This window comes from Pollachius pollachius (genome assembly GCF_949987615.1).
Source record: "Pollachius pollachius genome assembly, chromosome: 4".
Lineage (NCBI taxonomy): Eukaryota > Metazoa > Chordata > Actinopteri > Gadiformes > Gadidae > Pollachius > Pollachius pollachius.
Window position 1 is genome coordinate 27,812,395 of NC_136937.1, and position 26,308 is coordinate 27,838,702.

General features: G+C 42.9%; 1 protein-coding gene across 1 annotated transcript; it reads left to right on the forward strand.

Moving 5' to 3' along the window:
- Nucleotides 1-53: 53 nt before the first annotated feature.
- On the forward strand, nt 54-6,552 carry LOC307074676 (CD48 antigen-like). Its single transcript, XM_079734935.1, has 5 exons — nt 54-211; nt 2,886-3,173; nt 4,074-4,328; nt 4,663-4,686; nt 5,023-6,552. Exons 1-5 carry the CDS (start codon nt 148-150, stop codon nt 5,037-5,039), a joined length of 648 nt encoding a protein of 215 aa, XP_079591061.1. The 5' UTR covers nt 54-147; the 3' UTR covers nt 5,040-6,552.
- Nucleotides 6,553-26,308: the final 19,756 nt, after the last annotated feature.

Below are 26,308 nucleotides of genomic sequence, written 5' to 3' on the forward strand. Positions count from 1 at the left end.
TCGGGGTAGTTCAAAACATCCGTCGAAACCGAAAGTATCGACGGAAGCTCGGATCTTAAGGCTCCATTTTAAGGAACGAGGCGTAGGCTGACGGCTTGTGCTCGGGTCGTTTTTAATAGAAGTACCTTTTAGTAAACCGACGAAGACATGAAGTTATCCAGTGCTCTGTTATGGTTGACTTCATCCGTTCTGGGAGTCAGACCCTCATATGGTAGGTGGCTGCGGCAGCACACTGAGCCACTCCTCAATTCCTCGCACTCATCCTCACACAACATGCGTGACTATTAAGAGGTTATTATGTCGTTATGTTGGTGATCATACGGATATAAGGGGTCGAGACCGTCTTATTGTCATGTCGTATATTAAATACAGAGTTTAGTCGTAGTACGGCTGTTTTAAAGAGCAGCCACAGAGGCCTACTTCCTTCCACATTTGAAGCAGGAAGCGGCTAAGAACGTGAGCATTTGGGGTGGTTGTGTGTATTACGACCTCTGGGTGCTCTGTAATGTCACGGCGTAAAGCTGTGCGCCTCAGGATGATATTATGAAGTTGATCCCAATGCCTTATTTTATGTGATATATCATTTCTTATATGGTTATCTTGGCTATGGGTGAGAAAGAATTGGCTAAAAGAAACGTTGGCGTTCACGAGAGGAACGCCCCTCCTCCTCCGATGTCCTTCAAAGCACTGGCGCGAGTGTTTTGAACTTTGTGCGATCGAAATTGAGTAGTAGAATATTCGCGCAGTGAGTCGCGGTTCCCTCGAAGGAGTGCACTGTTCATTTAGATGCAAGACATATCGATTCTGATGGCGATAAACTCATCAATAGTTCACCTCTACGCAGGGACGGCTTCTGAAAAAAATCTTAGGTTGGGCTATTTTTCTGATAATGATTAAGGTAACCAATTCAATAGGTGCATTAAGCAAGACAGTATCAATTTGTTGTTAGATGATTAACTTATACTGAGATCATTCTTGTGTCCACAAGATTGCGACTCCATAAACAAAAATGGCGTAGCTCCACAGTTAATTATTTACATTAATCGAATGTATGATGTCAAATAGCTAAACAGTAGAAAGTATGTCCGGCAACGACAGGGGCAGCATATTAAGTCAAGTATTTATTGCCTGACCTTGCAAGTATTGGCTTACAAAAGTGAAATGAGTGATCAAAGTGGTACAAGGAAATGCCATCATTTAACAATCTTCAACATTGCATAAACAATGTATTTTCATACACAAATGAAATACAAAATCAGCTGAAATTACAGCATCTTGGTATTTGTTCCGATTGTAGGATCAAGAGCTTTCATAAACTTTACAACATTTCAAAGGTAGTGCAGTCAAACTGTCTTGGAGTTGTTGGAGTTGAGTGGCAATGTTCACCCTCCCAATAGCCGCAAATCCCATCTCAATGTGTCCCGTCAGTCCATACCCGTGTACTGTGCTGTCTGCTGTTCGGCCGTCAGGGTGGAAGAGGAGGCAGGGGGAGCAGAACACTGCGTTAGCTTATCACAGCCTGCTAGACAGCTTTTTCTCTCTTCTACCAATTTGTTAGGGTAAGGGTTATCCTCGGGTGTATGACATCCTCCCCTTTGTAGAAACCTGTTTAATCTTGTATGGTCTTGGAGGACCTGATTGTTTTAATGCCAATTCCTCTGAATTAGATCACAGACTAAAAGGAACTTCTTTCAAAGACACAACGGAATTGCACTTTACAGTCGCGATCTGGAAAGTAGTACGTGACTTGATCGAACATACCCCCTCCGTCTCTTTGCTCAGTTATGTATGACGCAAGCGCGTTGGGGCGAGCCCTCCCGGAACCCATAGAGAACCCATACTACATAGAGAACCTATACTACACATAGAGAACCCATACATAATTGGCAAAATATGTATTTCTTTCTATCATTTAGTATTTTTATCTATATATTAATATATATTTTATATATATACCACCTGTTATGCTTTTCGACTTTGATGACCTATAAACGTTGTTATAATGATTTATAGTCATGTTTAACCATACTTAAGTGTCAATTAATGACGTACATGCATTCAGACGTATTCCCTGTTGACCGTCTGGGGTGGCTGTGCAGAGCGCTAAACACTAGGGACGCCGGTCGCCATTCACTTGTTCAAATTTCCGGGATTTATCTACGTAGAACAATCCGGATTTTCCATGTATGGTAATGCCCTTCGCAGGTCTTCCGGAAGGTAACCAATCACAACGGAGTGGGGTTGGCAGGAGGGGGGCGAGGGGGCGGAGAAGGACGAAGCCGAGTGTTGACAGAGAATGCTGAAAGTGCCCAGATGAGAAGAAGAGTTTCCCGAAAATCGACATCGTTTTTTGTGCTGTGATTCGTGTCAGGTTGCTCTATAGGAGTCATTAATAAGAAATTAAGACCAGAAAAGTAGTATAATAGGAGATCTTTAAAAACCGGGGCTTAACCATTAACCATTGGCTTAAATTCCAGTCGATAAACGCAATAAACTGGAGCCCCGGGAAGACAGCCGATTGGCTACACCCAAACGATAAACGTTGAACGTGAAACGGAATGCAAATATCATTCTAGAGAGTTCTAAACACATTCTAAAGTGAATTCATTATTTGCATGTAATTAACACAGATTATTTTTCAAAATTAGAAAGATTATTTTTATATTAAATAACAAATAAATAACAGGCAAGCAGGTCGGCGGGAGGGCGGCGCCCCAGCGCCCTCTATGGACGAGCCGCCACCATGCAGCGTGGGTCATCCTCTTTGCACCTGCTGGCCTTTGGTGTCACACAAATCCACGTTTGTCATGAATGAGCAATAAGCATGTCAGACTGCGAAATGTTGTCCAGTTTTCCGCATAACAAGTTTTTGTTTTTTGTTGTAGCTCAAGAAGAACCTAAATATTTTGAAGTGGGTAAAACGCTCACCTTGGAGCCAGAACTTTCCACTGTTAAACAACCAGTCACCAGCATCAGGTGGAAACACGGCTCCAACTTGGTCCTGGATTGGGATCCGAGCAGCTCGGTATACTATGGGTCATTCAAAGGACGCACAACGTTGGATCCACAAACCTTGCGGTTGGACATCAATCGTTTGACCTTGGCTGATAGCGGACAGTTCTCCTTGGAGACGAATCTTGGACCAGTCGGGACTTATGAGGTTAAAGTCATCAGTAAGTGTGTGTGTGTTTGTGTGCCTTGTGCTTGTACGTTTGTGTGTTTCTGTGGGTCGGTTAGTGTGAACCACAAAATTTGAGTTAAACGTTATCCCAATACAACAAAGTCAAAAGAATAGGACTTTATTGTCCTCTAGGAGATGGGATATTAGGACGAAATGTGACCAAACCTTTTGCTTGCCTTTCGCAATTATATGAAAGTAGTTTTAAATATATTTCTTTAAAATGTTTTCTTTTTTTCCATTACAAAAAAGTTAATGTCTGAATACCTTCCTTAACGAATACGCAGGGTCAGCACTGAACTCTACATACAAACACAGAAGCACCAGTTCGTCACGTCTTATTACGTTTCGGACGTGTTGCGTTTGGCCGGGGGGGGGGTTAACATTCATTATCATTCTGACATGGTGAGATGTGTCATCGTACTCCAGGGGTCAGGGGGGCTGGGACGTCCTCTGTTCTCGTGTTTTTTTATATTAAATTTGTTTATTTAAAGGATCACCATTAGCTGATGCCATGGCAATCAGCTTATCTCCCTGCGGTCCATACCTGACCTACTATGTACATACTCCACACACTACATGCGAAAACTTCAATTGCACAAATATAAATTCATTTACATCAATATAAAGCAAATACAAAGGTTACATTGATATTAAAAAATATGACTAATAAATAAATACATTCATATCCAAAGCCGGTTAACACTGATTATACAAACTTATATGGAGCAGAAGACGCAGATCACAAACTAGCCTTGAGTTATACCTCATCTCATGCATGCCAATAGATGCCTCTGCATATTCTTCTTAAAGGATGATTTATTTTATATAAGGGGTAAATTATTCCAGTTGGTTATGGCTCTGTAAATGACCAGTGTTCTTTTCACCTGACCAGATCCCCCTGCGAAGCCCAGTCTAAACAAAACGACGCTGACCTGTGAGGTCACTTGTACTCTGAATTGTACCGCGGACACCCAGGATCTGGGACCGGTCTCCTACGAATGGAAGAAAGATGAAGGGCCGTGGACCAAGGGTGACCAGCTGATGGTTATGACTCCTAAAACCTGTGATAAGTTCTCCTGCAGGCTGATCACCCCCGTGAGGCCCAGCGAAGCCAGCGATCCCTTTCTCAACCTACTCTGTGAACCAGGTATGTGCCCAGTGGACAGTTCAAACATGAAGGGTCATATCACACGATCAGGGCTGAAGACTGACCAAATGGTCGCATTGGTGGCCATTTATTATGTGTATGCACATGATGTTTTATCCAACGTTACATCGGTGCCATTCAAAGAAATTTTATTTCTTTGTGCAAGATAAATGAGACTAAAATAGCAAACAAAAATGCACATAGACATACATAAATGCACTGGTGGGACAAAGGAAACCCCAGAGGACATTCTATTCATATTCCTCACTTTGTAAGCTGTCGTTAACCATAGCAACAGTCTTTCACAATGTCATTTCTCCCCTTCCTGCCACAGGTTTAATCCAGTCTTTATCACCCGGTGAGTCTCCGAGTTCTTTGTGACTTTGGAAACAGTAAAGATGGCAATTTAGTTATTGTTAGAAATCTTTTTTTCACGTTTTACAGAGCATGCACATGTTTGTTACCCACTGTGAAAGAACAAGGTGGTATACCATGAAATCATTAAACAAGTGTAAAGAAATCTCAAGTTAAAGATTTAGACTGGAGCAAGCTTGAAATAGCTTATCTTCTATTGTAAACAACAACTGGTTAGAGTTGAATTATCCAAATATGGAAATGAAGTAATAACTTGATTACGTGTTTAACGTCCAGTGGCTTTTAGTGCTAATTGCATGCGTTTGTGTGTCTTTCACAGTCGCTGGAGATTCATAGTTGGGGAAATGAATGATGAACAATGAAGTCACTACAATCACGGAATATTCGGTCAATTAGCCACCAAAGATCAGGCACATCGATGTCTGCTGTGACACACGTGTGTTCTTGGCTGAAAGTGGACCAGATGGATTGATTCGCATTTGCTCAGCTTGATTCACATTTGCTCAGCATATCCATCTGGTAACCTTCCGTTGGAGAACTTTTGGGAAGGGGCGAAAATACTGGTTAGCTGATTGGAAACCATCTGTCTATCACCACCTATGTTCGTGATAGACGGGCCAGATCAACCAATCAGATCAACGGAAGCCGCCATGTTGTTTAGACTGAACAGTCGCTACTCGCTGCGTCACACCGAAACCCGCCTCAAAACCAACGCTGATTGGCCGGTCATTTAGCATCGGCTCCAAATTTTCTCCATCGTAGGTTACCAGACTGATCTGCGAGTGAATGCAATGGGGCTCGCGAGATCAGGATGGTCTCACGAGGCTAGAGTCAATTGGCCTTTGTTACAAAGTATTTGCGATGCTTCTTATTTTTAAAATATATTCATGTAGCTTGCTGTTTTTATATCGATTTGTCGTCCTGTCTCGTTCAAACTGCATCAAGTACAGCTAACTAGCTTCCTCAATCTTCCTCCTTCCGGCGAGGTAGTGCTACTGTTATAGCCTGTATAGCCTTTGCTATTCACCAGTTTGTGTATATAACAATAAATGAAAAGTGCCCCACTGCTTGCTCTGTGAAGCTTAGTGCCTTTAAGCCAAACGGCTGCTTAAATGATTGTGACTCACTGCTATTTTTTTTATAAACATGGCATATTAATGGTAAAATAAGATGTTTGTGATTAACTTAAGTCATTCTGTATTTGGTTTCATCTCAGTAAAGCCGTAAACCAGATTTCAAGGATAGATTTGCAGATTGTTTTATCATGTTTCTTAATATATTGCACGGCAGAATCAGAAATATTAAATTCCTATTTTCTTTTTTTTGTAAATACCATTTAATAACAAACAACGGTTCAATTTAATTGTAAACAAAAATGCAGCGAATATTTGGATATCTGTGTGTGAGTGAGTGAGTGAGAGAGAGAGATGTGATCAGATGTATACATACTGTCAGAGCCCGTCTACGGAGAGCCTTGGCACTCTATTGAGCCCCCTTGTATCGAACTTGGTTGCAGTTCCATTAGAATTTCACTGGGAGAGGTCGCCTGAGTGCAGATTGAATGGGGGTCAATGGGGCTAGACGGCTAAATGTATCTCTTTCACCTGCTTGTGGAAGTATCGCAGAATTTAGTGTGAGGTTTTTCCGGTCCCCTCTACTTCTGGCTGTCGGCCGTCCTGGGAGTCCTGGCTGGTAGTTGGTTGTTTTGTATCACTGAACCGAGCCTCTCTCCGCACACACGTTGTCTGACTATGATTTCACACTTGAACATGTACGCTACCAGCTTATATCGATGGGTGGGTGACATATAAGCCCGAAAAAAAGGTTGCAAATAAATAATCAAATATAAGACATGTGAATTATTGAGTTGCATTGTAATGATTCTTATATTTCACAACATGTATGTGTTTTTTGATAATTATCATTGAAAGCTGTATTTATTCACCAATTCGTTGAGTTTGTGCCCAATATTGTCATATGGTGTGACACGACATTTTTTGTATTTAAAGCTAGGGTGGGTAATTTTTTTACTGTAATATTTGGCAAAACTGTCATAATAGCCAGTCAGCTATATGTAGGTGAAGTGCTCTGAGAATATCTGCTCATCACTTTGCTCTCCCCTGCCTCTGTGTGGTTCTACAAGGGCCAGGTAAGGAATAGTGTTATCTCTCCATGGTATATTGTGAAGAATATGTAAAGTGTCGGCTGGTATGGTTCTTTAATAGGCAAAGCCACGATAACCGCTACATTACGGTTCTGTAATGTAACCGTTTCAATACGGTTCCGTAGGATGTCTTGCATCGGCACATGGTTCTTTTCCGGTCCATTTTATATGTTAGTTATGGTCACACTAACCTGTCGGAATAACACAGAGATTGTGCTCACACGTAGCCTAGGCCTCAACTCAACTGTGGATAATGTCCGAGTCACGTTCGTGTAAAAGCTACTTTGACACAACTGCCGAGATAAGCACAGCGAGGGAAGTGTAGCATATGATATTCCATGTTCCATATGAAATGTGCAATTACTTATTACACATTTATACTGACAATTGGCTCCTCTGGCTTTTTTTTTGTTAAAGTATGACATGAAATAAACATTCCTGCTCATTTGTGATTCGTTGAATCACACGGCAGGCCATGTCCTCTTGCCCTACCCTGTCAAGACCTCCCCGACCGCGACCTCGTCCCCTTCCTCTGTCCCTGCCTCTCGGCTGCCTGCCTCTAGCAGCAGGCCGTCCGCTGACCCTATATATCCCACGTCCTGTGCTGCTAGGACCTGGGACATAATCGTCCCCAGAGCCATCTGGGCTCTCTTCTTGTGCACTCTTATAATGCAAAAAATAAGCGTTATTGTAGTATAATTCATCACTTCTAAACGTCAGTATATAATATTGATGACCAGGTTACTAGCTCTGGCAGCTTATGCTAACGAATTACAGTTGCAATTAGTTTGCTATCTTGCTTGGCTGATACAGCTACTTTTCTTAGGCCTACCAGCGCAATTACAATGATTTTAAGATAACATACATGGTATGTCTGTGAGTAAGATGTTGATGCTCAATATGTACTTATGTAGTTATCAGCACTAATGTTTAATTACCTCAGAATCGGACATGGTGTTTCGTCTTCCTATCAATGTAACTGAATTCACATGAACGCGCATAACTGACGTTCGGACGGAGGAGCTACGGCAGGTAGAGCGTGGCAGGGAGGGACCAGAGAGAACACAACGGAGTCTCAACGGCTGTTTTCTCCCAAATTACCCACCCTAGCTTTAAATTAAAATGGGGTATACATTTCTTAGGTATACTGGCTTCAGCATAATTCCTCGTCAATATATTCAGATTCAGCACTACCTCACACAAATACATTATATTTTTCTTCATCGCCAAATGTAAGACATGAACTTCAATCTTTTGACATATTTTACATTAATTCCAAGAAATCCTAATATAAATCTTACACAATTCTTGTCACTCTAGCTTTACTTTTTCTCTTGTGTTTCAGTGAGATTTTCAAGAATCATCACTAAGTATTTTTATTCTCATAATTTCTAAATGTCACACCAAATGATAGGATGAACCAAAACACAATTTGGCAATGAGAATTTTTTTTATTTAATATTTAAACAATGACCAAACAGTGAGGTTGATAAACAGTGAAGTTAATTCTGATTTCAAAAACATTTCATTTAACACATTAATTTAACACATTTGCAAATAACAGGAATTTTTAAAATTCAACTGAAAACAGTTTTTAACATTCATTTCAAACATTTAATGAAACATATTCTAAACATTTAATTGAAACATTCCTTTCAAACATTTAATGAAAGTTAACCTAAACATTTAATTGAACCATTCCTTTCAAACATTTATTTGAAACATTCCTTTCAAACATTTATTTGAAACTTTCAAATAAAACAGCACCTAAATTAATTTGGTTGCAACAATAGCACAAGTTAATTATGTCTGTCTCTTAATGTCTGTTAGTGTTCACACTTCATTATAAGTAAGCCAGTCGTACTTCAGGACTGCCAAATCGACTGCATGGTGTCGGTTCTGATATTCCAAAGGCAATTTCACTGGGATGATAGAAAATGCAATCTGATTTGTTTGGCCAAAAAAATGCATTTTAATTCCCAACTTGTTTCATGTAGCTCACCTGCAGTTGCTTCCCACCTATCCCCATGATCTGTCTTACATAAGGTTTGGCATCATACTAAACAATGACAAACTGTCCCTCCATGCACTTTCCTTTTCCTCTTCATCTTGGGACTCTTCAATGGGTGACTTGGTGGCTTGATTTGGCACAGGGCACATCAGTAGGAGAGACATGGTCAGCTGACTGGGAAGGGGGCACCTGGGTAGGAGAGACATGGTCAAACTCAAGTTTTTTCAGCTTGTGGCAAGTGCAGATCACTGGGTAATTGCATAAACAGCTTAGACCTCTGTAAAATATGTTTCCTGGGGAAAAAGACAGAACTTGATGTGTACTGCTGATTCCAAGCACTGAAGAAGGGAGCATTTCATCCAAGGCAGATACGTGTTCTTCTTCGATTCACTTGACTGTGACATTTTCAGTGCTCTGCTGTAAATATTCAAACAGATCCCTTGGGGTTTGAAGGTCACTGCCTCCAAAGACGTGCATGTCTGCCTTACACTTGTACACTCCTCCAACACCATCGGGTGCACCCTTGCCATGAGAATGCTCCGAGAAGTTCCAGGTGACCCGCTTGAATCCCCATGTATAGGGAACACTACTCATTAGGAAGCAGTTGGCTCGATTACGATACTGAGTTGCTGGGCCATCACTTAGGACGTGCAGTGTCGATTGTATGGTCTTGTCTTTTCCGGAAATCATCTACGACTGGCTTCATGTGTGCCCACACTGCTCTTTCGTCATGCCGTAGGGACTTTGAAACTGTGGCATAGCACTAGGAGCCTTTGACTGTGTAAGCAACTCCAGTGTGTATCGTTGCCTGCTGCCTATTACCACCAAAGTGAAAGGCCTGAATCTCAGTGTTCAGTTTATAGGCATAATTCTCTGAGAAATCAATGTGCAAGACCATCTTCCTTGTTTTTAAGGTTCTCTTTAATGTTCCTGAATTGCCACACCTGATAAATCCAGTTGAACTGGTGACTGGCAATATCCCCCAGCCCCTTCTGAAGTGTCCCCGTTTTAGTTTTTTTAACCAAATTTTTATAGATTCTCTCTCCAACTAGAACATCCTCCTCTTGCCGCCGCTCCCATGTTGCAGTGTCAATTGGATTGTGATCACTAAGCTGCACTTCGTCAAAGCAGCATTGTGTGCACATGCGATACATGCATCGTTCACTCTCTGTATTGCAAACGATTGTAGAAAGGAGTGCTGAAAGGCTTTTTGTTTTTATCAAGCCTCTTTTTGCAAGACTATCAACCAGGAGACACATATTTTCATGTCGGTAACACGCACATGTGTTGCTGTCACTTGGCTTTGCCTCTGTCACGTAAAAAGTTCTGTACCTTGTGAACTGTCTGTATGACAGGCGGTGTTCTCTTGCACATTTTTGCATGTAGGCATGTCGGAGGTCTTTAAGAGAGCTAGTCAGTACTCATCTTTGTTTTCTTTCTTTCGTGCCTATCTTTTCCTTCTTTCCAGGGAGAAGAATGCTGTTTTCGTCCAACAGCAGAAAGGACTCAACTTGATTTTTCTTCCCCTTTCTAGCATTTTTGCCTCGTGGCAAACAGTGTTTCTCACTATCTCTTTGCTTTTTTTTTTTTGCCGTTGACTCAGTGTTTTGTAATTTGTTTTCTTCCGCTTTTCTTCGCTGAGTTTTCTCATTAATACCTTATTCTCGTTTTTCTGCCTTCTTAACTTAATCTTGAGCTTCTCTATCTCAGCTCTAGAAGGGCTTGGTGGTGGTGAAACTGGGTTTGTGCTCGAGTGATGATGTTTTGGTGTGCTACATTGCAGTGGCAATGGGTCAGGCTGAATTTCCATCTCATTGTTAAATTACATTTCTGGAGATGGGCGTGTTAAGTTCATTACTGCGTTCAGATTTTTTTTCTGTCTCCTGTATTTTAATTGTGCTTTTCTCCATGACTCTCTGAGCTTTTTTATTTGTGATGGGGGAAGAGAATTCACTGTAGATGTTGTTACTTCACCCTTGCGTTTCTTTGTATCTGTTAAAAGATGAGCAAAAAAGTGTAATAAGATATTTAAAGTATATACACAATTAAATTGATTGTAATTAGAATTATTATAGGTTTTTATGTGATTATCAACCCCATAAAAGGTAAAACAAAAAAATAATAATTAAAAAAGACAAAATATACATTTAACCTATCCATTACTTAAAAAATACCAAAATAACGTCTTAGCTCAGGTGAATAATAATTTTATGTGTAAGAAAATAAAGTTCATATCATATAGTGTGAGAAATGTACGGTGGCGCATTGCATTCACATCACAAAAAAAAAAATCAGGTTATCTCGTAATTATGACATAAAGATCTCATAATTATGAGAAAATATCTCATAATTACGAGAAAAGTATCTCATAATTACAAGATCTTTATCTTTCTCATAATTACGAGATAATTATCTCGTAATTACGAGATCTTTATGTCATAATTACGAGATACTTTCTCGTAATTACGAGATAAAGATCTCGTAATTCCGACATAATGATATTATCTCCGATAATTGTACAAATCAGCCAGTTCTGCTTCATTGCAGGCAACGGAATTGCCTATGGAAATGAATGTTTCTCACGGTATATGCTTTTATTTCCTACATGGCATGAGACACTGGGAAATATTAACATGTCTTAGGATGGATGGTATTCAAATAAGCATGTCAACGCTACGGAGGCGACTGAAGTTGTTGGGGTTGTTCAGGAGGAATGCCCAGTCTGACTTGCTGGAAGTCACGCTCTTCCTGCAGGAGCAACTAAACCAATATGGCATGTTGCATGGCTACAGATTTATGCATTTGAAATGCATCCAAGCTGGCTTGGTTGTGACTCAGTCCACTGTTCCACGCTGTCTGCTCAAGATTCTCAATCCTCAAGGAGTGCAGCTGAGGTTAAGACGGCGTCTAAGACGATGGCTGTACAGAAACCCAGGCCCGAACTTCTTGTGTCATGTGGACTCCTACGACAAGCTTAAACCATATGGTATATAGGGTTGGGCATCGTTTGAATTTGAATGATTCCGGTTCCGATTCCGATTCCTCGTTTCGATTCCGGTTCCTAACGATTCTCGATTCCGATTCTCTTAAGAGGCAGGGTCAAAAAAGTTTACATGTTTTAAATGAGCTAGCTAACCAGAGGTCTTTCTGGATGAAATAGTCTGAACTTCTCCATGAATTTTAATTCTATGAAATTTTTACTTTTTATGAACTTCATTTTGAATTTCTCACAGGGCTATTTTCAACTAGTATATAAATATCAAATCTATGAAATGAATATAAATGTTATGAATTTTCTTTTCACAGAGGTATACTTTTCACAAGATAGTTTAATTCATTTTTGAAAACTTCACATTTAGACATCCTGCAGGTACTTAAACATGTAACTGAGCTCCCACTGATGGGCTAACCTGGTGCAGAATATCGAACAAACAAAGACAAGCAATTTGTACAACCTAGCCCAGATTAGCAGCAGGTACAGTATAAAATCAGAAACAGTTCTTCTTGAGGAAAATGATCATATCTGCCTTCTCAGGCAGTATGCGTGAGCGTTCTGGACAGATAGTGTCTCCTGCAGTGGAGAACACACGTTCGCTGGGTGTAGATGAAGCTTGAAGGCATAAATATGAGAAAGCAAGATCTGCCAGCAAAGGATAAGTCTTTTGTTGGTTCCACCACCATGCAGCAGGGTCCTCAGCAGTGGCGGCTCCTGACAAATTTCTCAGGGGGGGCAAAAGTTGTGATGAGGGCTAAGATGACCCATTCAATGGGAAGAAGAGGAAATGACACACTGCTATTATTATGAACATAACTGTATTTGGCTGGCAATATGCAATCAATACAACTATTTACTTAGTTACTATTGAAATTTAGCTCGCCTCTCTTTCAAGCAAGCAAAGCGATCAATCACCCTCTCGTTGAAATCAGGCATGTTCCTGACCAGCTCTCTCTCCATAGAAAGCATGCCCAATGCATTCAGACGTTCCTGTCCCATTGTATTTCTCAGGAATGTCTTGATCCTCTTTAAGGTGGAGAAACACCTCTCAGCTTCAGCTGTTGTCATCAGAGTGGTTATGAGGATGTTCAACAGCGCCACAGTCTCAGAGAAGGTTTCCTGGAGGTTGTAGCTCTGTATAACCTGGTACAGAGCCAGTGCACCGCAGCTGCCCCTGAAGTCTGGACTTTCATAGATGAGAGAAAGCTCAGTCCTGAGCCTCTCCTTGTGTAGCATGGGGTATTCCCTCACGGTGGTATTCAGAGCCTCTTCAGGGAATGTTGTTTATTTTGTTATTCATGCAGACTTATTACTGTATCCTTGTGTGCGTATAATGGACAAGTAATGGGTGAGTAATTACTGAATCCAACTGTAAAAACAGAGGCTGTGACTTTATCACTTGGTTCCAACACTTGAGTATGCCTACATCATTGGTCAGTAATGAATGCAGATACCTCTTTTGACAGCCTCTGCTTCTCTTGTTCTCCCAAGGCTCTCCTTGATCTTGTGGTACCTGGGGCTTCTTGCTGCTGCTGTTGAGAGGAGCTTTGGTCCCTGAAGGGAGACAGATCAAAAGTGAATATGAATGAGACAGTATGTCAGTGTCATTATCAATAATTACTATCTTTAAAAAAAAATTATCTTACCTGATGGCCTGAATACTGCTGGTGAAGTTCTGCAGGGCACGTTTGATGAACACCATGTCAATGTCCCTCTTCTGCAGCTGTTGGTACATCATGTTAACATGAGGCATGATTTGATGAAACTGCTGCAGGAAAAAAACAAAATCTTCATCCTGCAGCATCCTCAGGAAGCCAGACGCCTCCCTCACCATGGTGCTGTCAAAGGTGCTGTCTGACCTGATGGTCTCAAAACACTCTATGAGGTCGCCCAGGTTCTCATAGACAGTGCTCACGATCCTGCTGTTGAAGTTCCATCTTGTGGATGATGCTCTAGGCAGCCTTCGTGCAACAATCTGGTCGAGAAGGGCTGTGCGTTTGGGTGACCGGGTAAAAAAACTGGAAATCCCACCAAGGTCAGAGAAAAAAACTCTCACTGCTGAGATGTGTGAAGTGGCCTGCTGCATGACCAAATTCAGCTGGTGTGTGTAACAATGCAAATAATGGGCATTTTTGTACTCTTCTTGTACCTTTTGCTGCACACCAGCTCTCTCTCCTCTCATCACACTGGCACCGTCGTAGGCTTGCGCAATGAGTTTACACTTATCATAAGTGAAAACGCTGTTCAGTCTCTCCAAAATTGCATCGGCAATGGAGCTGGCCGTTGCTGACAAGATGGGGACAAATTCAAAGAACCGTTCTTGCACAGCGTGTTTTCCATCTACGTATCTCAGCACCAGCACCAACTGAGTCTGTGTAGAGACGTCAGTGGTTTCATCTGCTTGGATTGCCACGAATCTTGCTGATCTTACCTCCTCCACGATACGCTCTCTGATGACAGATGCCATGCAATCCAGCAGCTCATTCTGCACCGTCTTTGATGTGCCCTTAAAGACTGTGGCCGTTCTTAAGTGCTCCTCAAACACCTCGTCCAGCGACGCCACTAAATCAACAAGTCCACGAAAAATCCCCGGGTTGCTGGACCCCTCACTCTCATCCTTGCCTCGCAGAGCTAACTCAAACACGCCACAGAATTTCACACAGTCGATAAGGCGGCCTAGGATGTGCCGGTTCTTGCTCACCTCATCGTTGTGACGGCGCACGGCTATCCTGTAGCTCTCATCCAGCTGTGTGGCAATGTTCACTCTCATAAATGCCGACAGTTTTAGGCAGCTGCCCATATGCATCTTCGATGCTTCGTGTTTCTTCACCTTTTCTGAGAGGTGGTGCATATCAGTAAAACCCGTCTTTGTCCAGGCGGTGTCAGTGTTTGCATCCGTTAGCACACAGGGGTAGCAAAACAGAGCGTTAGCCACTTCACAACCTGCTAGGCATGTTTTCCGCTCGTACCAGCTCCGGGAAAATCCACGACTGTATGTTTTCCCCGCTTTTGTTGACACCTGCTTTATGTTTAAATTTGGTCTGGGTGGTCCCAATTTTTAACAGCCAATTTATCCGCATTGCTTCGACGACTGAACGGTAATTCCCTCAGGGAAACGATGGAGTTGCAGTTGCCAGCCATGATGATTCAGCGGTCTCCGCCGGACGCGCGCGCTGTACGTCCGAGCACGCATCAGTGCGTATGACGAATTCACGTTAGGGCAAGCACCCCCGGAGCCCATAGAAATGCATTGTATCGGTCCAATTTTGAAAAAAAGAGTCTCAACATGTAAGTCTATGAGAGCGCCTGGGGCTATTTTCAATCTGACTGATATCGCCCCAAGGGGGCGGGGCTACTGGTTGACAGTGACATCCAGGCTGCTGATTGTCGCAGCGATATTCAGGCTGCGGTTTGGACTATACTATTAAGACTTAGACCGGCAAAATAAACTCTTTTCGCTCTCTTTTTTTCCGTTTGGCTTAGGGAGGGCGGTGCACTATCGCCCACTATGGGCCAGCCGCCGCTGGTCCTCAGACATAATGGTCCGGTGGAATTTCCTGGTATGTCTGCAGCTCTGTCTCCACTCTCTCTCGCCGGCGCAGCGCGTCAAAGACGGGGCATGCTGTTTTCTCTACACCATGACCCCGGAGATGTTTAATCATGTTGGTTGTACACCCTCCTTTGCACGATATAATCGATTTGCAAGTGTGGCACCGAGCCGACTTGTCATTTATTTTATTAAAGTTAAGCCACACTTTCGAGCGCCGGCGCACAGTTTCCATGTTTACGCGAGCATAAACAGCTTCGCGGCTTCTCCGGAAGCTTCTTCTTCGTTAGTTTTCGGCGGCTTCTTCTTCCGGTCGGCGGACTGGGCATCGAAGCTAGGAATCGAAATTTTAAAATTTGAACGATTCCGGGAGAACCGGAATGTTAGTCCCGGTTCCAATCGATGCTCGATGCTCGATCCCCAACCCTAATGGTATATGCATTAATGGCACAGTGGATGGATTCTCGCCTATGACTATATGGCTACACGCTTATTCCACTAACAACAATCCAAGGGGCATTGCTGGCTACTTCATTGATGAGGTTGACAGAAGGGACGGCACTTCTTTCTCGTATCCGAACAGATCTGGGCACTGAGAATTGTGAATTGGGGCAAATGCAACAGTTTCTAAGAGGTACCCACGATGATGCCTTTTCCGAAAGATGCTACATTACCGGTTCAAGTAACAATTATCAAAGAATTGAACAATGGTGGGGATTTCTGAGAACACCCCATGCTCAATTCTGGATGAACTCATTTCAAGATCTCATAGACCAGGACCATTTTTCAGGCGATTTCTTGGACAGAAATCTTATTCAGTTCACTTGCCTGGAAATAATTGAGGTAAGCTTCATAATTAATTAGTATTGTGACTGAAAATATTTTTGTATTTTGTATTTTGTATTTTTGTTTGCCCCATCGTAAAATGTCCCCCAAGTTGGGGTAAAATGCCCCCTTTCTTACCAACCAGTTTGCTTCATATATCAACAGCATACTGAACAGACTATAGTTTTTAATCTCTAAAAGTAAAATGCAAGTAATGTATCAACATGTATGTATATTAATATTTATTTCAGGAATGTCCAAAATAGCAATTTCTTAACATTTATATTTATACATAGAACATATAACAACCAGGGCTGGACTGGGACAAAAAATCGGCCCTGGCATTTTGGACCCAGACCGGCCCACCACAATTAATCGACCACCCACCAGTACACATTTATCGCGGTCCCTTAAAGATGACTGTTCTATTGAATTGAATTAAAATGTGTTTAGTTGAACAAGTGTATAATACAATAATATTTACATAAAACACACACACACTGAAAATGTCACTCACTTTAAACTCCACAACAGACAAAAGACGTCATCAAACAAGGCAACCTTTTAAAGAGAGAGCTGAGACAGAGAGAAAGGTTAGAATGATGGTTGAATGGAATTATATGATCACATTAGTAGTAGTGTATCTGTAATGAAGACAATATGGAGAGATAATTGCAACACGCTACAAGAGAAGCTTTCTCAGTCGCTCACTCTTCATAGCTACCCTGTCAATGACAATGTCCGAGTCCAATGCCATGAGGATGTCTTTCTCGGTGGCAATCATCATGAACATCTCCAGCTTGTTTGCCGACAGGCTGCTCCGAAGTCTGTTTTTTATGAATTTGAGTGTTGAAAATGTTCTTTCACAGGCCACCTGAGTCAGGGAAAGGGTCAGCAGGTGCTTGTACGCAAGCCCAAGGAGATGATAAGTATCTGCCAGCATGTTGAATCGTCTGAGGACTTGATAGCAGCAGAGTGGGCAGTTCTTGCAGGAGGAACAGCTTGTGGTCACAATATGTGTTTCTTCTTCCTGTGCTGCAGATCCATCTTCCACTGTTCTGGTCTCATACTCATCCACATGTGATGCCTTAAGCATGTCCCACTGTCCTGCAAAGGTTTGTAGTTCTGACTGAAGACTGTTCACTGTAGCCCTAGAGTCAAATTTGAGCAGACATTTGCTGAGGTTCTCAAGTGCATTACTGGGAAGTGTTGTCCTGATCTGAGCAAAGTTCCTTGGGCCCAGCCATGCCAAATCAGCAAGAAGAGTGCCATGGGTGAGAAAGCGCCTGTGGATGGCCTCGGTAGCTGTGTCTAGAACAATGTTGTGCACATTTACCTCATATGCTCTCTCCGCATTGCTAAGTGCCTCATCCTGCACCATCTCTCCAGCCATGCCTTTGTTTTTCTTTATCATTTTCTGAGGCAGTGCAGCCTCCACTTCAATGATGGTTCCTTCGTCCCCATCCTGAAGCTTTTCATTTGTCCATTTAACAAATGTGTCTGCAGCTGCCTTCACGGTTGTGAAATCCCTAGTAATGCCTTTGAGGCTAACTTGTGTGGCAGTGACCATACGATGGGCAGAAAGGATGTCCATACCTTTTGTATGCAGGTACTTGGAAAGTAGAGAGGTTTGCTCAAAGACTCTGAGGAATACTTGTGCAGTTAAAATTGTTTCATATTTGAGGAGACCCTCTTTAAAGCCTCCGGCTCTTGCACGTACAGAGGGCTTTTCTTTTGTTTGCTGTATAATGGCTTCCAGTGTGAGCACTGCATCAATGAACAGGCCGTTGTCAGGTTTTCCAAAATGTCCAAATACATTTTCAAGAGCATTGTGCTTGGCCCACCACCGTGTGTCACCAATTGGAGAGAGGTGTCTGTGGCTTTTATCCGGAGTTTGATTCTCCCATAGAATAACCCTCTGGTAGGAGTCCTTGATGAACACGGCTATGTCATTTAGGAGATGGAACAGTGACCCATTCTCAATGTTGGTTTGGGTAGTTTCAGCCAGTACAAGATTGAGTACATGTGCATAGCACCACATGTGTACATGGTTAGGAGACTGGGAGGTCATCAGTGCGGAAAAACCTTTGTAATGGCCCTGCATATTGGATGCCCCATCTGTTGCATTTGCAATGCACATGGTCTTGTTCAGTTTCAGAAGCTCAAAGAGTCCTGAGAGCAGGTCCACAAAGTATTTCCCAGTGGATGCTTGGCACCTCAACACAGCAACAAGCCTTTCATGCACATTATCAGTCACATACCTTAATATTACAGAACACTGATCATGACCTTTTATGTCCTGTGTTGTGTCTAGCTGAACAGAAAACATTCCAGCTTTCTGGACATCACCGGCAATGGTCTCTTGAATGAGATGCCCAACCGTATCTATGACAGATTTTGCCGTTGTTTTGGAGAGTAGGGTGATGAGAGACCCTCTTCCTCTTGTTCCGCTGGATTGGTGCAAAGTTTGTCTATGCAGTCATCAAGATGCTCCCTTAAGCAAACATCATATTTACCCAATAACAGATGAGCTCCAAAAAGTTACCATGGTCTATGGTGTTGTCAGTCAGTGTATATGCTGCCTCATTGTCCACATGCCTATAGCTCAGTCCCCTTTTCCCAAGCAATTTAACAACCTCCACAACGCGCTCTAAAACCTGGCATCTCTTTTACACCTGTTCCCTATGAGCAGACATCTGACTGCCAGCAAACATGCTATTGACATCCTTTTTTGAGCACCTTAAAAAATAAGCTTCAGCACAGGTTCAGTGTGCTGTGTGCCAGTAGTGAATATGCTGGCATCAGTCCTCTTCCCAAATGCCAGACAGACAAAACAGAACAATTTGTGGCGTTACGTGCAGTATGTGAGAAACTTCCTTCCGGTGCCATCTTTACAATTAAATACCTTCTGCACAACTAGATTGCTAGTATTTTGTTTTGGGTGGTGATCCAAAAATGCCTCTAAAATGGAAGGCTCAGGACGGACAAAGAAATCAACATCCTGCTCCTTGCTCTTTCTCACACTCTCGACTCCTCCTCTGTGGATGGTGGCTCAACCTGTTTCATAAATGAGGAGACACACACAATTGATTGAGGTTAAAAGGATTTATCAGTTAAAGAGGTGGAAAGATGCAGTCAAATATAGTTGTATAGGCAAAATGCACAAATTGTTGTTTGACTAAGTAAACCAATGTGAAAAAAACAAAAGTAATGGTGTACTGAATGTGTATTATTCTAAAGTAAATGATGGTATAGAAAGCAGGTCCAATAAAAGATACATTACTCAACAGCTTGTAAAAAGTAAATAAAATTCAGTGGTGGTCTAATTTTCTGAATGTTTCTAAAAGACGAAGCGTAATGCCTCAAACACTCAGTGTTGTGAAAGTAGAAAGTGACTAAGGTACTTTAAGTTGCATATTTGAGTGAATATACTTTTCTGCAATTACTGTTAACTTTGAGATATATTAATATATTTTTATGGTTCAGGTCAAATTACTGTCTCATTTGTTTTCCCCTGGGAATGCATGTTTGTCTAAATTTCATTTATTTAGCTTATAGCATAGGCTACGCAAAAGCTGGCTCACAAACAAGTTTTATCTATTTTTTCATGTGCCAAAAGAGCTGTTTACCCATATGGCCTTAGCCTAATAAATTAATAAAGCAACTAAAACATTGACAGCTTCCTCACTTTAATGATGATCAACTAGCAAAAAAAAAAACTACCAAAGAAAACACAAGAGAGCTAGCAAATGTTTAGTAGGCTAATTGTGGTGTTAGCTAAAATAGCCACTTTGATCTGGCTCTATACACCATGATGTTATAATCCAGGCCAGGCAGCTAGCTGTTAGCAAACTACACATGCTGTGTTATAATTAAGCAAGCTAGCTACATCCTTTTTTTTTAGCAACATAACTTAATTTACAACTTCTTGCCACTTGTCCAGCAACTGTCCCGCTGAGCGGAAAGAGACTCCCAATCTCCTCGCCTGAGCCCTGGCCGGCGCCGCCAGCACCTATCGCTGACCTTGGCCTCGGCCGCCATTCATTCCCCTCTTCGTCCCCGCCGCCGGCGTCCTGCTCGTCCTCCGCCGCTGCAATGTCCACCGTAGTCGGTGGTGGTGGTGCTGATGAAGGGCCAGCTCCAGCTGTCGCAGCAAACATGTGCGATATTTTACCACATTTTGCAGTGTTTGCCTCCAGGGCTTGTCTTCTTCTCTTTTCCATTGTTTTTTAGTGATGTGATGTGACTGATTGACAGATTGACAGCCGGGGCCCGAGGGGCGGGACCTCGGCCCTCCGGTGTGTGTGTGTGATTGGGCCAGGCCCAGCCCAGAACCAATCATGATGAGTAATGGGCCTTTCAGGTTAAGTTGACACTGACAGGCAGCCCCCACGCACAAGAGGGAAAGGACCTCGGCCCTCAGCAGGGTGACCAGATGTACAGCTTTGTGCAGGACAGTCCCGCATTTCCATTACCTTGTACACGTCCCGCAAATTGAGACGTTGTCCCGCATTGTTATTGACAGTCAGACTCAATTTTTGAAATGCGTGTTTTATAATCTGGCATTCATGAAATACCTGTGTGCGGAGACAGCAGTGAGGGCTGTCATCACGTCACGAGGGATTATCTGTTATTGCGGACTGAACCCCCCCACCCCTGGTCACCCTAGCCCTCGGCTGTGTGACTTGGCCTGGCCGGGCCGGGCCCAGAATTATTATTATAATTTTTTTTTTTTAAACCTCGTCGGCCCAAAAGGCCTGCCGGCCCACCGGTGGGCCAGATGGTCAGTCCAGCCCTGGTGTAGGTCTGGCAAGGACTTCAGGACAAAATCTTGCAAGCGAGCCGCTGGGTAAGGTGCAACGAGATGGAGCACTTGCTGAGTAATTTCTTGTATGGCTGGAATCCCTAAGTTGATAATCGTACTATGCGTCCTTTGAGACCCCCCTTGATATAAAAGAGACCCCATGTCTATAGCTTACTTGTCTCAGTCTATAGTTTACCTTGACTCAGAAGTTACCTGTTGCATCACTTCCTTTAGGGCTTCGGCCTCCTAATTGATCATTGTAGTATATTTGAATGCCCTCTTTCATAGATATGACACTACTACTACTGGGGCATGGCAACAATTCTCCATATCCATATGGGGAGGGAAGGGGGTGCTTGTGGACAGTAGGGGTACACTAGACATGAATAGGAGGCTTGCAATGAGCATTTCAATCACCAGAAATAGTCAATACACACTCAGGGGGGGGAATGACCTCTCACACATGATATGAGTGAGTGAATGAGATTTCAATCACTGAACTTTCGAACAAAACTCTTGCTCAGCAAAGATGGGAAATACTATAACATTTATTATTCAAACCAGTATGAATATTCCTACCGTACGTAGGCCTATACACATACCAGGCTATCGAATAACACACACACACGGTGGTGGAGTGGTAATCGGGAGAGTCGGGAGAATTCCCAGTGGGGCCGTTAACGTTTGGCTGTAACAATATTAACAATATTGCCTTTATAAAATTTCCTTGCAGCGCCCTCCGGCAGCCTGAGCTGTGCGTCCGCAACCACTCAGTCACTCACCAGACGCAAAACTCACAAACTGCCAACATCGCAACCAAGTCGATTTTGTCTAGAGGGGAGGAACTGAGCAGCCCCTCCCGAAGTGGTACAGCCCAGGTCGGCCTTGAACTGCGATTGGTCAGAAAGACGCAACTTTTAAGGAATTTTTCACCCGCTACGTATCCTTGCTTGCCCCAACAAGTTTGTGTGGCGTGCTTCTGGTTTTGTTTCCGGTGTAGCTAGATCCGGTATGGTGTTGTAGTTTTTCTAACGTGACTAGTTGTTGCTAGACAGCAGGTGAAGAAAATACAACATTTGCCAAGCCAAAGATTAACGCTGTTAAAATTGGTTTGCGTTAACGCCATTAATAACGCGTTAAACTGACAGCACTAACATATATATATATATATAAATTAGTGGTGTAACGATACACGTATTTGTACCAAACCGTCACGGTACAGGCACTTCTGGGTGGTTACAGAGGTGGACCGCGGTGCGTATATGTGGCGTAAATAACGTTAATATGGCGAATGTAAAGGCTTGTTTTGTGATGCGGAATTTAAAACTTGAAGTCGGAATTCCCCCCAGACCGTTTAGCCAAAGTATAATACTCCGATTCCGTATTCCAACTCCGTAACTACGGAGTCCTCTTTAGCATTAGTAGTTCTCCGTCGGGATGTCAGATACGCAATGCAATTCGCCACCCGATCGATCTTATATGTTGACTACAAACCATGTAGTAAGCAGTGTTGTAAATAAACTTCCAAAGCTTTTCAAATCTTATTTGGTGTTTTATTGTTCCTTAATGTGCAAAGTAAACAATGTACAAAGTAAAATAAAGTGCAAAGGACCAATGACAGCCCTTGCCGTCTCCGTTGCCTCGACGGATAGTTAAAAAATATTTGATGCACACGTAAGCTACGGAGAGGGTCTCCGGGTCTCCGACAGGCTCTCCGGCTACGGAGAGGGCTCTTCGTGTCTACGTACAGCACTTTAACATGCACACGCATTTGAAAAGGCACCGTCCAGGTGTTACTATCACCGTTGCTTTTAAAAAAAACGAGCTGTGCAAACCCAGCTCACAACACTATTTCAACAACCCCTGTCTGGGAATTCAGAAATGCAAATGCCATAACCAAGTGTATTGGTGTTTTCATTGCTGCTGATCTATGGCCATTCTCCGTTGTTGACAACAAGCAGTTTTTTTTTAAATTTTCCCCTTAACTATGAATCGTGCTGTCCTGCACCGTACCGTGACTTCAAAACCGAGGTACGTACCGAACCTTGACTTTTGTGTACCGTTACACCCCTAATATATATATATATATATATATATATATATATATATATGGTAATTTCACGGATCCCTGTGAGACCGGGTTGACTCGGTCGTTGAAACAGGGATCTATGTGTGTGTCACGGAATAAGAGTGTCATTAACTTGCATTGGAGCAAATTCCGTGGGCATATCACGGAAAAATTAAGTGATTCCGTGAAGCCACCACGGATTTTGAGTTAGGCGCCCGTGGTCGACTCGGCCGTTGAGACAGGGATCTGTGTGTGCCACGGAATACGAGTGTCATTAACTTTCATTGGAGCAAAATCCGTGGCCATATCATGGAAATTGGGGTGTTTCCGTGAGGATTCCACAGATTTTGAGCTAAGCATACGTGGTCATTTCACGGATTCCTGTGAGGCCAGGTTACGTGATCCATGTCTGCTTGCGAAGAACTACCTCTTCTGACAGTTTGCCTATGTTCACGAACATCTGAATCGGCACAGAACATGTTTCAAATCGTTCGTGAGCATTCGCCTATGTATTGCGACTTTGAAGTACCTCTGGTCTACGGCCTTGAATTGGTTTGACTGATGGTGAGATCTTTATGGCATTATAACTGTTTTAAATCTTTATGTATTCATGTCATTTTTGTCAGATATGGTATTCTAGTTATGGTTTAAACATAAGTAGTTGTTTTCCAATATTTGTTGGGTCCAAACAATTATTTTGGTCATACTTTTATGTGGAGTAAATTGAGTTATTTATTTTTGAATATTATATATATTATTAGGACGGGTACAAGTAACCAATAATCACAAAGACGGTTCAAGTAGTGTAGTCTGCAGTCGAGTAGGCTACTCTGCGAAGTACTGTACAGTTGCTGGAAAAAAAACGTTGTCCGTTGAGTTGTGGCGCGTCTGGTCTGCGGAGCTGCGCCGGATCAGGCCCGCACCCGCAGGATGAACTAAATTCAGTTGTGCGCGTCCGGTCTGCGCATCTGCCCCGCGCAGCTTCCCTGAATCAGGTTTATGGAAAGCCAAGAAGGCCACAATCCGGCCCTAGAATGGCGCGGTAAAAGGGCTAAGCCGGCCGGACGCCGGCCGGATGCCGGCCGGAATCTGGCCGGTTTAAACGCTCTAAGCCGCGGTTTAGAGCGTTTAAACCGGCTGGATTCTGTACGGATTCCGGCCGGTTTAGGCCTTTAACCGCGCCAATTTAGGGCCGGATTGTGGCCTTCTTGTCTTTCCATACAGGTCTGCACCGGCCGTATGGACTGCCACAGATCAGAGCTACAGACAGGTCTGGCGCAAAGTTGGTGCAGATCTGACTGCTGCGCGAATCTGCTGATTCGAGGACGGATCTGGCACAGATCTAATTGCTGTCTGGGTATATTCTACCTACACTACCTATTCTTTAACAGTAACAACTTCTACCCAAAAAACGATAATAAAAAATACCCAAAGACCATCAGCTTTGCTCTACAATACGCATGTGTCAAGGACTACGGCGGTTATGGGACTTGTCACTACTTGTGCTCGTCGTTGCGGTCGGCTGGAGCTGCTGAATTTTATTGTCTATGGCTGGATTGAAGGTAAGCTGTGATTCCTGTTTATCATGTTGCTGTGTATCATATCGGGAATGTCAATGTTTTAAATGGTGGGATCAGACGGTCAAAGCGTCGATCGGCGGCACTTGCTTAAACGGTCGGTTTCAACAGGGCGAAATTCAGAGGATGAGGGTAAGGTCAGGGGGGCGTTTGCTCAAAAAAGGTTGAGAACCACTGCACTAGATGAATCAGGACTGTCGTCTACCCTTGACTTGCATCCACTAGATGAATCAGGACTGTCCTCTAGTGGACACCTGCCCTGCAGATGATGAAGCATCCCCTCAAGTGGATGACTGTGCATCGTCCAGCTCACAAGAAACCATTATTCTGCCTGAATCATGCCGCTCTACTCCATGACCAGTGCCTTTTCAAAATTCCAGTTTTCCCGCGACATTGAAATTATCCTTGCAGAGGCATACAAAATATATCATGTCTCTGGAACATATTTCAGAGATGCAAGTGTTAAATCAGCAATAATGCATGACCTTTCCAAAGTCATATTCTCTTACACAGCCTAGCCTTCAAGTCTGCAAGTATCCTCTGTTGCAGAAGCCCTTTTTCAGAAGTTTCCATGCCTTAAGGAGCCAGGGTCATTCGCAGGGATGTATGGCTGACAGATGCACATCAAGAACAAGATGCACAATTACCGTGCCAAGCTGAAATCGCAAAAATATGCCTATCCTGAAATAGAAGTAAACACGTTAAGGAGAAAGCTGCTGCTTTTTATTTTTTACATGGAGGACCAATGTTAGGGACACATGGACCACACCATGAAGGTGATTGTTACCCATGAGCCCACGAGTGAGGAGGATTAAGTGTCCATTGTGATTGAGGGCAACATAGTGCTGACCAGGTGTCGGAACCGCAGCCGGGCTTGAATGCTTTTGATGGGGTTGATTTATGCCCTCAACCTGGAGTATCCCAAAACTCTGAGGAACACATTTGAGGTATTCCAGAAACTTTTTCTGGAGCTTGATGGGACAAAGCTGCCCAAGAAAGTCCACAGCCTCAAAATCAAGCTACTGGAATGACTTTGTAATTTTTTTGGACCACACAAGTTTAAATGTTCTTTTAGAAAATGACCTGGCTGCAGAAAACACACACACACACACACACACACACACATACACACACATTCACAGCTGCAAAGTGACCAGGTGCACTCACTCACTGTCACACACAAACACGCACACACGCAGAAAGCAGAAGCACTGAGTTGTATATGCATACTTTTTTTTTTTTTTTAGCAAACAGGTTTAAATGTTCTGTTATGTATGGTTGTTCAGAAACAAGTTTGAAATGACCTGGCTGCAGAAACACACACATTCACAGCTGCAAAGTGACCCAGGTACGTACACACACACACACACACACACACACACACACACAAACACACACACACACACACACACACACATACACACAAACACACACACACACTCACACACCTACTCACACTCATACACACGCAGCTATTCACCCTCACTCAACGAAGCACTGAGTTGTATTTATATATCTTTTTTTTGAGCAAACAGGTTTAAATGTTATGTTATAAAATGACCTTGCTGCAAAAAACACACACATTCACAGTTGCAAAGTGACCAGGTGTGCTCA

What these genes read in the sequence shown, in the direction of transcription:
- LOC307074676 (XM_079734935.1), top strand. Translation starts at nt 148, where the DNA reads ATGAAGTTATCCAGTGCTCTGTTATGGTTGACTTCATCCGTTCTGGGA. An exon ending in GGGAGTCAGACCCTCATATG is followed by an intron (nt 212 to 2,885) that starts GTAGGTGGCTGC and finishes TTTTTGTTGTAG; the next exon opens with CTCAAGAAGAACCTAAATAT. An exon ending in CAACCTACTCTGTGAACCAG is followed by an intron (nt 4,329 to 4,662) that starts GTATGTGCCCAG and finishes TTCCTGCCACAG; the next exon opens with GTTTAATCCAGTCTTTATCA.